The sequence below is a fragment of the Hippopotamus amphibius genome, chromosome 9 (genome assembly GCF_030028045.1).
Source record: "Hippopotamus amphibius kiboko isolate mHipAmp2 chromosome 9, mHipAmp2.hap2, whole genome shotgun sequence".
Classification (NCBI taxonomy): Eukaryota; Metazoa; Chordata; class Mammalia; order Artiodactyla; family Hippopotamidae; genus Hippopotamus; species Hippopotamus amphibius.
Genome location: NC_080194.1, coordinates 35,691,654 through 35,706,613, shown reverse-complemented (window position 1 = coordinate 35,706,613; position 14,960 = coordinate 35,691,654). Strand labels below are relative to the sequence as shown.

General features: G+C 40.5%; 1 protein-coding gene across 5 annotated transcripts in view; it reads right to left on the bottom strand.

The window, feature by feature from the left end:
• RIC3 (RIC3 acetylcholine receptor chaperone) overlaps positions 1-14,960 on the bottom strand; it is a 58,370-nt gene that overhangs the window by 17,150 nt on the left and 26,260 nt on the right. The window contains exons 3-5 of one of the 5 annotated variants that reach the window (XM_057749739.1): positions 14,466-14,541; positions 12,482-12,575; positions 2,481-2,713 (exon numbers count right to left, since the gene is read on the bottom strand). In XM_057749739.1, the coding sequence (XP_057605722.1) occupies positions 2,481-2,713; positions 12,482-12,575; positions 14,466-14,541 (403 nt within the window). Of the gene's footprint in view, positions 1-2,480; positions 2,714-10,525; positions 10,569-12,481; positions 12,576-14,465; positions 14,542-14,960 lie in introns of those variants that run through there. The other 4 variants (XM_057749741.1, XM_057749740.1, XM_057749743.1 and 1 more) reach the window with 4 other exon arrangements.

The window sequence follows — 14,960 nt, the reverse complement described above, 5'->3', positions numbered from 1 at the left end:
GAGGTTCTAGCCAGTGCAATAAAGCAAGAAAAATAAAAGACCTATAGATTGAAAAGAAGTAAAACTTTTTATATAAATAATTTGAAACTATCTACATAGCAAGTTTTAAGAAATTTAATCCTAAGAAATCTTAAAAAAAAGGAACATTACTAGAACTAAGTGTGTTTAGGAAGGCTTTGGGATACAAGATCAGAATACAAAAACAGTGTTTTTATGCAAATAGCAATAAGCAATTTAAAAATTTTAAATATCACATGATATCAAAAATATGAACTTTAAGGATACATTTATAAAACATGTGCAAGACCTATATGTTGAAAACCATAAAACATTGCTGAGAAACTAAAGATCTAAATAAATGGGGAAATATAAAATGTTAATGGATTGGAAGATTCAATATTGTTATGATGTAGATGTTTCCAAACTGATCTAAAGATTCAACATAATGCCAATCAAAATCCCATCAGGCTATTTTTGTAGAAAGTGACACAATGATTCTAAATTTATATGAAAATGTGAAGGGCCTAGAATTACCAAAATAATTTTGGAAAAAAACATAGTCGAAGAATTTGTGCTACCTGATTTCACCACAATATAAAGACAGTGATAAAGATATTGTGATACTGGTATAAGTATAGACACATAGATCAATGAAACAGAATAGCAAGTCCAGAATATACCAACACATACATTGTGAAAGATAACAGATGTCTGGTGATTCATTTCCAAGGAATGTAGTAAAAGTTTGCAGACATGACCCAAGGCTCATACCAGAAAGTAACAGGCAAAGGTTCCCACCAAAGGTAGCAGAACAAAGGGGGGTGTGGTAGCTGTCACGACATCATGGAGAAGGCCTAAGCCCTCCAGCCAAACAGTAGTAGAGTACACATTGTAACCTCATTGGTAGGCAACGTTGGGGAAAGCGTGTGAACCCTGTAGTACTCAGCCAATGAGGAACCAGGGGAGGGATTTGTGGACTAGGGATAAAAAGAATTTCTGTGATCATCATGCGTGTGCCTGTATGCAGACACCCATTCTTGTAAGACCAATATTAAAGTATTGCCTTACTGTGCTCTGGGCTTCCATGTCCTTTCTTTGGTAATCGGACATGTGAGCCTTGTTTCTCCCATACTTGGTAATCCATTTTCCAAGAGGGGACAGGTTGCTTGATTTCCAAACAACACACCAAGGTAATTAAATGTAACAAAATAAACTGGAACAATAGGATATCAACATGGAAAAATATTAACCTCAGTCCTGACACCTCACACCATATATAAATAACTAAAACTAGATCACAGGTCTAAATGTAAGAGCTAAAACCATACAATTTCTAGGAGAAAACAGAGGAGTTAGGCAAACTGAGTTAGGCAAAGATTTCTTAAAAGCACAGAAAGAAAGTGAATCATAAAAGAGAAAATAATAAACTGGACTTCATCAAAATGAAAAAAACTTCTGTTCTTTGAAAGATGCCACTAAGAAAATAAAAAGACAAGCCACAGATTAGGAGAAAATATTTGCAAAATTCATAACAGACAACTTATATCCAGAATAGAGAAGGAACTCTTGCAACTCAATAAGAACACAACCAACTCAATTAAGAAAGTGGCAAACACTGTGAACAAACACTTCATAGATATACAGATGGCAAATAAGTGTGGGAAAAAATGTTCTACATCATCAGTCACTGGGGAAATGCATGCTAAAGTCACAAGCTAGATACCACTATATACTCACTTGAATAGCTAAAATTAAAAAGACTGGTGATATCAAGTATTACCAAGGATGTGGAGTGACTGCAATTCTCATACATTTCAAGTGCGAAGGCAAAATGGCAGAGCCACTTTGGAAAGCAGGTTGAGTTTCTAACAAAGTAAAACCCGCAAACCTCATTCCTACATATATACCCAAATAAATACAAATATATGTTCCATCAAAAACACGTATGCAAAAGTTTATAGCAGATTGCTTCATAATAGCTCAAAGCTGGCAATCCAAATGTTCCTAAACCGGTGAATGGAGAAACAAACTACATCTAGACAATAAAACACTACTTAGCAATTAAGAGAGAGAGAGAACTACTAATACAGTCAACGCATGAAGCTCAAAAGCATTACACTAAATCAACAAAGCCAGAAACAAAAGAGCATGTGCAGTATGATCCATTTACATAGAAAAGGTAAAACTATAGGGACAGAAAGCAGTTCAGTTGTTGCCAGGGCAGGAGGGGACTAGCAGCAAAGAGAGCGGGAACTTTCTGAGATGATGGAAATATCATGACTAAATCATGGCTGTGGTATAATTATACAACTCTACACATCTGTCAAAACTCATCCAACTATACACTTAAAATTGGTGAACTGTACTGTATCTACAGTATACCTCAGTAATAAATCTTTAAAAATAAAGATTTTTTAAAATTTTGTAAGATCTCTTTTTTGGGCTGTTGGTTAACAAAGAAATAAAGAGACACTGTTTACCTTCCCAGTCCTCCATGTAAGGAGCCTCTTCAGCTTCTTTCTCTGGAGTGGGTCTGTCAATGAATTTTCCTTCTTTCATGACCCTGGTAATTTCTCGGAGCTGATGCAGCAATTGTTTTTCTTGGTCAGAAGTCACAGTCTGTGCTCTGCTTAGAAACAGCAGACAATCCAGGCAGTTAGTGGTAAATACTCCTAGGCAGTGAACACAAACATCACTGTGATCTGTCTGGACTCTAGAATAGGAATTTCAATAGCAACAGATAATTACTCTAGAAATTGATCCTGGAACAGCATAGCTGGGAACTAGAGATGTTAGTTCAATGTTTTGATTTTATAAATGGGAAAACTAAGGCCCAGAATAGATCAAGTAATTGTCCAAGGTCCCAGAATGATTTAATGTCAATACTGGGACAAGACCCCAGATGTCTTAGCCTTCAGTTCAGTCTTCTTTCAGTACACCTCACTGCCCTGATTCTCTAATCTCAAGCAATTTCACCATTACTTACTTTATTCCATTTACTACAAGCCACTTTTCTCTGAAGTAATGTCATCAAAAGAAAATGTGCTGGATCATTTGCCTCAAATAGGGAAAAATATGCTACTAGGCCAACCCTAGAATTATCAGGCTGAATCTACTTGTGCAGAAATAAAGACATATCCCAAAATTTCAGAGCTGGATCATTCTGACAAGTCATCTAGACCAGAGAAATTAGGGAAACTGAGGCCCACGCAGGCAAAATTACACATTTATTCACATTGTTAATGTCAGCACTGTTAACTAAAAATAAAGTCTCCTGACTTCTGATAGCATTCAGAGCAATTCTTGAAGCACAGTGCTCTAGTTCCACAGTTTAGAAAATCTGCGTGTGACCCCTAACTTAGCTGTGTGGCTCTGGGGAAATGCCTATACAAGTAAGATGAGGCTCAAGGATAATGGTGTGACTCTTTGAGAGGGAAGTGCTGCATCGCACTGACAGGGAAGCAAGACCCTACTCAGAAGACTGGGAACTGTCTGCTTTGGGACCAGTTTTATCTAGTGGCGGGATTTAACAGAGGCTACTTACTCTCCTCTTAAAAACCCAAAGCACCCAAAGTCAATATAACACTCATGAAGAAGAAATGATACATTCTATACCAGCCTCATGGAGGTGCCATCAATCTTTCTAATAGTCCAATCCCGAGCCTACGTTTCTTTTTATATTTAACCTACATTATGTTACCCTTAATGACTAATAAGGAAGGAGAAAAAACTGCTTCTCCTGCCAACATTAAGACAGTAACTGAGGAAAATGAAGATGCAACATTTCTACAGACCTCAGTGGGAGGAAAACAAAAACCCCATCAGCTCCACTTTTTCTACAATAAATGGCCTCAAAGCCATGAACTGAAGAAGCTTGTCTGTTCTAAGTGCAGCTGAACAGCTGCTTTACTCTTCCCATCAGTACAGGAGTCCTGGCTCACCATAACTCTTTATCTGTTCTGTAGCCTCTAATTCTTACTGTTACAACAACCCACTTTGTGGGAGGCTTCTGGGGCAGCTAGGTCACCCCTAGCTAAAACAGCCTGTGTGATTATCACAACATGCTGCACATGTTACTTCTCTGGACTGTACTTAGTACATTCTGATTTTTACTGAACTAAACAGTCTTGACTTTGTTTCCTAACTCATGGAAAATCAGAACCCTTAATTAAAAGGGGGATGGGTAGGCTAAATGTGAGAAGCAGAAACAGACAAGAGAAGCTTTCTTAGAGAATTCCAAACTAAAATGGACACTGAGTAACACTTGAGGACACATCATGCATTAGGCAATTAATCATGGTCCACCTTACATCTTCTGAATTTATTGCAATGAACACTTTCATGGATTCCTCATGGTTTCAACTTGGTGTAATACTCCTGGAGGGCAGTGGTAAGTTCACAACAGTGCAGGCACAGTGCCATGAACATTTTAAGTGCTCAATAAACATGTGTTAGTTTGACTGGTCCCCATTTCTTCACCATCCATTTTCTTCGACCTCCCTGAAATCTGTCTTCCTCTCCATCATTTTATCAAAGCTTGTGAAAATCAATGACAACTTGACTTTTTTTTTGGCCATGCAGCATGCGGGATCTTCGTTCCCCCAACCAGGGGTCGAACCCATACCCCTGCAGTGGATACACGGAGTTCTAACCATTGGATTGCCAGGGAATTCCCCAATGACCACCTTACTCTTAAGTTCAAAAGTCTTTTTCTCACATTTCATTCCTCTTGACTTCTCTGTACTATGGACCATCCTCTCCTTGAAATGTCCTCCTCTCTTGGCATTTGTATTCCTCCCATTTATTTAACTATTCCTTGCATCTCTGATCCTGGCTCACTTTCCTACTCCTACATCCTAAAACATGGTTTTCCTGAAGGCTCAATCCTAGGACTCTTGTTTCTCCACTCCTACAGGCATGCCCTCAGGAAGCTGACCCAATAACACAGAATAAACCATCACCTCTACACAGACGATGCCCAAACTCTACGTCTAATCTTGATTTCTCACACAAAGGCCAGTCTCATAACTCCAGTTATCTCTTGGGCATTTCTACTTCGAGGCCTTGTCACTATAATAAAGATAATCTTAAATTCACCCTTCAGAGCCATGTCCTAGTTGGCCAAGGATCATGAGCAGCTGCATGAACAGGTAAGCTGGGTGAGGCTGGGAATGGCAGATTCCAAGATGTTAGAAAAATAAAAGCTCAAGTTGGGAGATAACTCAGACTTTTAAATGCTATTGATACAAATCCAGAGGAATCATCAAGTTCTGAATCCAAGAGTTAAACACAGAGAGAATGAAACAGTTTCTTACAACACCATTCATGATGAGAACAGAAATCAGACCAGAAAAAGAATGCTGGCAACTGCCACACAGTATATGAGGGTGAGTCAAAGATTATTCACACTCCAGTTACACTAAAACTTCTGTCTGCCGCACTGTCTTATCAGTGCTTTCTGTTCAAGGCTATTGTCTCCCCAGTCACTACTGTGCAGGTATGAACGTGTTACATCATTTGTAACTGCGGTGCAAGCAAAAATTGATGGCTCACTTGTGATTTGCACAAAAGAAAAGCAGTGTGCAGTGATTTGTTTTTTGTGGTCTGAGGGTGTGCATGTCCACACACTTCTGTCCACACTGTTGACACTCTGCAAAAACTTCATTTTGAGGTGTTAAAGCATCCTCCCTATAGTCCTGATCTTGTTCCATTGGACTTTCACCTGTTTGGTCCCCTGAAAGCAGCCCTACGAGGACGAGGATTTACTTCTGATGAAGAAGTGAAAACAGCAGTGCATTTTGTGGCTCACAGCTCTCCACTTAAAACATTTTTTAATGAAGGAATACGAAAGCTTGCTGACAGATGGACTAAAAAGCAAGGAGATAATGTCAAAAAATGATGTATTTGCCTTTTCTAAAAGTTAATTAAAATAAATTCTACAGCCAGAGTACGGATATTTTTTGACTCACCCTCATAATATGTCTCAAGGATTTGGTGGTCTCATCTTTCCCCCATGGCCCTTACCTCTTACTGCCAGCCAAATGACTCCCAAACTTACGTCCTTTGCTCTGACCTCAATACCCAAATTTCCTATTGCTGCTGTATATCATACACGGATGTTCTGCTGGCACTTCAACCACACTCAAAGCTGAACTCATGAGCCCTATCCCAAAGCCTTATCTTCATTCTTCTGTGTTTTTATTGTGGTTGATGCCATAATCTTCCTCCAGTTCGAGCTGTAAATCTCCAAATCATCTGTCTCTTCTCCTTCATTTCTCTTATCAAGTTAGTGTTTCTTTGGGAAACCAATCCCTCTTCTGCTCACAGTGCAGAGGCTGAAGCCATCCATCCCCTCACCTCTCCATCTAGAGTGGCCACATGGCCCATGGCCTATCATCACATTCCATCTCCTTGCCTGCAGGACCCAAGCTGGGTTAACTGTACTTTCTCCTAAAACTGGATCTAGAACACAGAGAAGCCTGAACTGAAAAGTTTTCACATTAATTCAGCCTGGTAGCGGTCCTTGAAGAGACTGTCCATTTGTTCCTGCTCCCTAAATCCCTAGAGCTGCTCAGGTTCCCACTCTTCCTGAAACTTGGATCTTCAGCTATTCTTTTGATACTGTAATGTACCCCATACTCTTCCAATAAACTGAGCCTCCCCCTCCCCCTCCAAAAAAACCCAAATTTTTGCTACCCAGAGCTGTCTGCTTGCAACCAAAGAATCCTGACACAGGCTGTGATTTTTTTTTCCTCCTTGAAGTCCCCTCAATTTGCCCCCCACTTCTTTTCTACTGTCACTGGCCTGTTTATTACCTTTGCTAGAACTTTTTCAATATCCTACCATATAGCCACCCTACACATAAGAGTTATTTTTCTAAAGCACAGCAGATTGTGGCATTTCTCTTCAAAAGCCTTCAGAGGCATTCCTCTGTAAAGACAATAAACTCCAACTTCTCAGCCTAACATTCAGGACCTTCCAGTCTGGCCACAGTTTACGTTTCTAGTTTTTTCTCCCATTAATTATCTCCCTAACCATTTACCACAGCCCTGGTATACTCTTATTCCAGTTACTTCGAACACTTGCTATTCCAAAAAACATGCCTTCACCTCTCACCTTGTTTGCTGCTTGTGCTACCCTCTCCCTCTGAAACATATTTCCCCAATCTCTGCCTGAGGGAATCCTTCCATCCTGTAAGGCTTATATAAATTCTCCCTTTTCCTTAAGACCTTCTGTGGTAGGCAGAATAATGTCTCCTCACTACCTACCAAAGATGTCCACATCCTAGTCCCTGGAACCTATAATGATGTTACCTTATACATAAGGGGACTTCAGGTTGCAAATGGAATAAAGGTTGCAAATCGGCTGGCCTTAAAATAGATTATCCTGGATTATCTGGGAGGACACAATGTATTTATGAGGGTCCTTAAAAGCAGAAGGGGGAGGCAGAAGAGGCCAGAGTAACAATGTAATGTAAGAAAGTTTCAACCCACTGTTGCTGGCTTTGAAAGTGGAGGAAAGGGTCCATGAGCCAAGGAATGTGGGCAGATTCTAAAACATGAAAAAGGCAAGAAAATAGATGTTATCCCAGAGCCTCCAGAAGGGAATGCAGTCTGGCCAACACCTTGATTTTAGCCCAGTGTAGGACTTCTAACATACAGAACTGTAAGATAATAATGTGTGTTGTCTTAAGGCATTAAGTTCGGGATAATTTCTTACAGCAGCCATAGAAAACTAATATGTTTTCCTAGAGCATACTTTTTCTGAGATGCAGTTCCTTACAGAGAATACCTGCCATTGACAACCATAGAGAGCTATGCAGAATGAATCAAAATAGGTACCAAAGATATTCTTATTATTGCTGAAAATGCCTGCTTTAAAGTATTTTCTTTACATCTACCTCATTCATTCTTTCAACATGTATAGATACTGTCAATGTGTCAGCACCAGGAATGCAAATTTGAACAATGAAAACTCCCTGTCCTCAATAAGGTTACAGGGCATTAGGGAAGACAGAAAAGTTAACAGAAGATAAAGGGGGTTTCCCTGGTTGAACAGTGGTTAAGAATCTGCCTGCCAATGCAGGGGACACAGGTTCGATCCCTGGGCTGGGAAGATCCCACATGCCGTGGAACAACTAAGCCCGTGCGCCATAACTATTGAGCCTACGCTCTAGAGCCCATGAGCTACAACTACTGAAGCCCATGTGCCTAGAACCTGTGCTCTGCAGCAAGAGAAACCACAGCAATGAGAAACCCATGCACCACAACAAAGAGTAGCCCATGCTCACTGCAACTAGAGGAAGCCTGTGTGCAGCAATGAAAACCCAATGCAGCCAATAAATTAATTAATTTAATTAAATTTAAAAAAAAAGAAGATAAGGAAGTAATATGATGCTTACAATATCCAGCAAACAAAGGTGGCCTGGGAGCATATAGGAGGAACACCTAACCAAGTTATGGGTTCTGGGAAAGACTCTCAGAGGAAATGATGTCTAAGTTGAGACCTCTAAGACAAGCAAAGGTTAAAATAAGTGTGTGTGGGGAGGAGGTCACAGGTGACACCCAAGCAAAGGAAAATGGTATGTGCGAAGTCCTATAAGCAAAAGTGCACAGGTATTTCAGAGGAACGGCAAGTAGTCAGTGTGGCTGGACCACAGACACAGAGAGAGAGTAATGGGGAAAGACAAAGCAATTGAGGTATACAGAGCCACGTCACCCAGGACCATGTAAGTCATGTTAAAGATTCTGATCTTTATCAAGAACAGGGACCTACTGAGGGATTAAAACAAAAGACACAATCCACCCATTTGGAAAGCAGAAGGTGAACTGAAGGGAGGCAAATTAGAGGAAAAGAAACCACAAGAGATGGTTCTGACCTATGTCAAAAGTAAAGGCATTCTCCATTCACTCACTTACTTATTCTTCCATTCCAACTAATACTTTTCTAAAGCCTACTAGTGGCTTGTGCTACCCTGCCCTGGTAGAGTTTAGAGTGTTTTACAGGGAAACAGACTTATTGATTAGGAAGAAATGACAAGACCTGGTGATTAATGAGATATGGGAAGCTACGGAAAAGGTGAAACAGAGATGGCACCTAACTTCTGCTTTGCGCAACTAAGTAGATGGAGGAGCCATCTGCTAAGATGGGGAACATTAAAGGTAGAATAGGCTCATCTTGGGGTAGATGATGAGTTCCATTTTGGACGTTCATTCACTCAAGGGACACTTACTGTCTGACGAGGATAAGAGTAGCCATCTGTGCGACATGTCCAGTAGGACCCTGAATATACAAGTCAGCAAATAAAGAGAAGGATCTCAACAGGAAATGGCCATGATTTACTTTTCTACCATGATAAGTACAAATACTTGCATCAAAAGTGAATATCTACTCTCTTTCAATGATATTTACTTAGTACCTACTATGTGAACACAGTGAACAAATGAGACTAAGCCTGTCCTTAAAGAGTTTACATTCCAACAATGCCAGCCAGACATCTATAGTCCCACATATATACTCAACCTGCCTGCCAAGGTGTTTGCTGCCAGAGGTTGCACCCTCATTTCTCCTCTTGGGCCACTCCATGCTTCTAGGTAAGTAATTACAGTTGGACATGCTGCTTTAGGAAGGAAATTTTGCTGATCACAAGGACAGAAATGAGGACACCTTGATTCTGATTCCTAGATCCTTTCCTTAGTCCTATGTCCTTGGGCTAGAGAGTCTGCTTAATATCAGACATAACACGGCACAATACCAACCTTCCAGGAGGCTTAATTATTTAAAAATGTATGCAGAGTTATACTGCTTACAGGTGATAGCTGCCTGAAAAGTTTTATTAGATAATATTAAAAACCTTTCCCATATTTTGATTCTTACATAAGCATTAAGACGAAGTATCAGAAACAGCATATTTTGGGAATTTTAAGCAAAATCTTACAGTTATGGGGTGATATTATAAAAAGGGACTTAGGGACTTCCTAGGTGGCGCAGTGGTTAAGAATCTGCCTGCCAATGCAGGGGACACGGGTTCGATCCCTGCTCCAGGAAGATCCCACATGCTGTGGAGCAACTAAGCCCATGCGCCACAACTACTGAGCCTGCACTCTACAGCCTTGAGCCACAAGTGTTGAGCCTGTGTGCCGCAACTACTGAAGCCACACGCCTAGAGCCCGTGCTCCGCAACAACAGAAGCCACCACAATAAGGAGCCCGTGCACTACAATGAGGAGTAGCCCCCGCTCACCGCAGCTAGAGAAAGCCTGTGTGCAGCAATGAAGACCTAATGCAGCCAATAAATAAATACATTTATTAAAAATAAATAAAAATAAAATGAAAGGACTTAGAAGGCTGCAAATGAACATGTCTTCTTTGTCTTAATTCCTCTCCTTGACCCCCAAAATACTGGGGTATTCTGGGCTCTTTCTAATAATCCTAGAAGCACAGACTTGTAAAAGAACAAATGCCACAGAAACTAAGGTTAAAGGATTTAAGTATAAAAAGGAAAAGAATGTAAAACATGCAGCTACCTAGCCCTTGCAGTTTTGAAGGTGGAAGTCCCACAGGGCCTACCTATAAGGATAAAAGGTTTCAGATTAAGGAGTTTCAGAGAGAAAGTCACCTCTTTATGGACTGGAAAATGAGACACCTGGGAAAGAGAGACACAAGCTATGCTCTCTTGAGTGGAAGGAGAGCTGCTCCCTGGTTCCTGAGACATACTGTGGAAAATATTTTACACAATCGTTGCCATGTGGCAGCGGAATCAGTATGTTCTCAAAGAGTCCACACTCCACCTCTTAACAAGGAGTAAATAATCTGAGCTAGGACCTGCTGCCCCAGAAACAACGAGATGGCACAAGTCCAGGTGCGGTGGTGGTGGTGGGGACACACAACTCTTCTACCTTTGCACATGAAACGTGGAGAAGCAATCCTGGCTGGCACAAAGAGGACAGACAGTAGTTAGGGGTCACAGTATTGCATCCCTGGCTTGGGCAATGGACAGATGGTATGCACGGTGAGGTTATTTGATTTGAGCTAAGAGAGTCTGACTAGCAGTGAAGAATAGTGAGAAAATATCTTCACATGGTTTCTTACCCCAAAGCCCAGGGGTTGGGTCTCCCAGGTGCAAGGCCCTGCCCACAGATACTCACCTATAGTTATCCTGACCCTTAGGTGTGGTCTAGGGCTTCAAACAGATGAGGGCCAGGGTAGAGAGATTTTCTGAGGCACAGGGGTCTATAAAAGCCTGGTACTTCCCCACCCAGACTGTGAATGGTACAGGATAATGGCAGAAAAGTCCAATTGCACAAATTGGTTTAGTCACACTCATACAAAACAACCAAACATCAGATAATGTATATAAAGCATTTAGCTTAGAGCTTGGTTCTTAGTAAGTGCTCAATAATACCAAATAGTATTATCCACTCACACAGATATACTCACATATAGATGTGTACACCTATCTCTACCGCTTTGGAGAAGTCCAAATAGTCACTCTGCTTTCCGGATCAAAAGAAGGTCAACGGTCCTGGGCCAAATAGGCAAGGTTCACCCTCATAAATGTCATTTCAGCAGCAATGCAGACATTGCAGGGAAAGGCCAAGACAGCTGCAATTCGAGGATGTTTACTCTTCTCCTATCCAGCCAAAGATGGGCAAGGCAGGAGCCAGGAAGCAGGGAAAAGAGTATGGGGCACTAGTAGCACCAAGGATGGCAAACAGAAGAGGCCAAGGCAGAGCAGTTTGCTGAGGCAAAGACGCTACACTGAGCCCATGGGGCTATAGAAGCGGCCTCTCAATACATCCTCCTGTATGGGATTTTGCCACTCACCCCCAGTTCTTCCTCCATTCTTGTCAGAAGGCCTTGCGCAAACTGAATTCCTCTCTGTTCTCAATCTCATATTCTGGTTTCTCCTCCCTGGCTTTCCTACATACACATTTTCTTAGTTGATGCCCACTTCTATCAATCCCCTGAAGCCACCTTTTCAGATCCCCAGCCAGCCCTGTGGCAAGAGGAGTGTGTCTTCACCGCGGGGCACCCTAAAGGGCTAGTTTGGCTCCTGACACCTACTTTCATGTCTAGTTCTGTTCTGGCACAGTTTGGCACAAATGCCTGTGCTGATCATACTTGCTCTCTCTTCTCATTTTGTCTCAAACAGAAAGCACAATATTTAACAATTTGGTTTTACTTAAAACTATGCCTTTTTAAGACATCTAGGAAATTGTCTTCCTTAAAATCCATTTTTGTACCCTGTAGTATGTGCTCACAAATGTACTCACTCACAATAATGTTGCACAACACTGAACAAACACTCTTGAAAATGAGACTGCTTGAAAGTGTGAAAATGGAAATGTTAAGGGAAACATAATATGTAAATGACAAATACGATGACAATGAAAGCAAGTGGGCCAGAAATCAAAGAAAAACAAACTTTTGAATTGACTCTCTACGGGGAACAGTCTGATCCCTGTTATGTGAAAACGTACCTCTCACCATTAGGCCCCACTCTGTTGATTAGTTTTTCCATGGCTTCCTCTGTCTCCTTCAGTTTTTCTTGCAGCTGAACAAGCTCAAAATTGGCTGAAAAATAAGCATCAATCTAAGAACAATCACAGACAACTCCCTAAGCCCTTTTCTGAAACACGGCTGGCTGTTACACTCTACAGTAATCCAGGCTGGTCCTGAGACTCAGAGAAGAGACTGAGAGTCTCTTCAGCTAATCCAATCAGGACACAAAGGGTGCAGAGGTCTAGGTACCCAGATCTAAAGAGTACATGTTTAGAAAGTGATGAATAAACCACTCTCTCACACAGCAATACAGCAGGGCCAGCCAAAGAAAACTCCCAGGAGTGAACAACACCGCCCTACACAATCAGCCAAGAAGAAATGAAGATGAACATCTCCTTTCTAATTCAAATGATATTTGAGGATAAAATACCAAATCTGGTAAAGGACTTCAGAAAAGGTGTTAAAACCTTGAAATGAACAATATTTCACCTGTACCTAAGATCTGAAAACTTGTATGGAAGATAACAGTTTAAAAGTTAATCTTCCTCAATAGAAGAAGTCTTGAACTAGGGCTGAGACCTTCCTGCCCAAGGTTTTCTACTTTAGTCATCTGGGGTGACTGATGCAACCCTGTCTCTCAGAAGCAGCTTTCTCAACAAGGGTCAAAAAGGAGCACATCTTCTGAAACTAACGTTAAGACCCTAAAAGTAGAACGTAAAAAATAATTCAATCAGTACACAAAATGAACTTTAAGGCAATAGGAAAATAAAATGTTGTTTATTATGTAGATAATCTAATTATTCTGTTTCACACCCGAGTATCATTCTATGCCTATATACTTTGAGGGTCGCTATAAAATATAATATTTCAAAGGCTTTTTAGTACTTCTACAACAAATTCTTAATGCATTCAATTAACATCTGTGCCACATAAATGCTTAGATTATTTTTATTTTCTGTATGATTCAAAATTGAAGCATAAGAAGATATAACTGCTACTACATGATAAAACAGCTACTCTTAGAAATTCATTTTATTTACTTCTTTCTGTTTTAAATGCATTATGTGATGATACAGAATTTGCTACTCTTTAGTTCATAAATCTTTAGAAACATTTTCATATGCATTTACAATCACTTTTAGTTATACACTATCTCAATTAAGAATATAGCAGGGATCACAGTCATTTTGCTGATGTCTTTCTTTTAGAAACCTCTGATGAGGCTTCAGTATCCACAGGATAGTTTGGCCTTCAAAGCCTTCAACGATACAGCTTATCCTACCTACTTTTCATGCCTTCTTTCCCACAGCTGCCCTCTGTCAGGCTGTGTCTTACTCAAGCACCCTATCTAGTAGGCTCTCCTTCACAGCTAGACGTGATTTCCCAGAAGAGTTTCACCAAGTCCCTTCTTTCTAGGTAGTAAACTTTTCACATGTTATTTTTTCCTGACATTCATCTTATACTATAAATTCTCAGAGGGAAGAGCCATGCCATATATTTCATTTCCAGAGAACACAGAATATTCTAGTTGGTCAGTAAGTATTTGATGATCAAGTTTCCAGAGTCAGAAGTGTTAAATTGTCCCTAGATCTAATAACTGACTTTGGCAATGACTTGATCTCACTGCCTCAGTTTTTCTCTGTGTGAAATAAAGAGATTTGCTACCAATATTCTGAAGTCTGGAAATGAGAAGTAACCCATTCCAAGTGTAAAATATTAATTTGCTAGTATACAAAAAAGCAAACAAGCAGCTGTGTACTTTTTATAACTATCTTTCCCTTAAAAGCAACATCAATATGGAAACTTTTGAGAATTCCCAAAGCTAAGGTAAAATCGGCATCAGATTAATCTGGGACAACTTTTGAGAAATGCTTTTAAGACATATTCATAGATTGTCCGTCTGGCTGTATTATAGCTGTTTGACTCAATGAAACTTACAAATATACTGAAAGGGGCACTTACTAATTTTCCTGTGGGTGTTTCCAGGTGTGGCAGTAGAGCACTTCCGATCCTCTGCAGTACTTTTCCCCTTTGAGAGCTGAGAATTGAAGGAGGTACAGCACATCAACAGCAGCTCAGAACCTCAAAGTCACGGAACCCCTCATATTAAATGGAAAAAAAAAAAAAGGTTGGGATAAAATCAAATCAAATAGTAATATTAGAGAAATATCTTTAAAAAAAAAAAAAGCCAACAGAAGGTTTCCAAGTAAAAACCTATCAAGGCACAAGAAAAAAATCTCTTCACAAGTCATCTGCCTTGCCCATGCTCATCTAAGACTCAATTTGGGCTGCCTGCAGAATTCCTAGGTGAGAACGAAGTCACCTCTTACTCTAGTTAGGAGGGCAGAGTGAATCTCCTGCCTCCACTCACAGTGCCCAGGCCCACAGCTGGCCAAAGCCTGCCTGGAGGTGGAACTTCATTGGGAGTCTACTTTTAAAAGGACCCAAATCATGTCT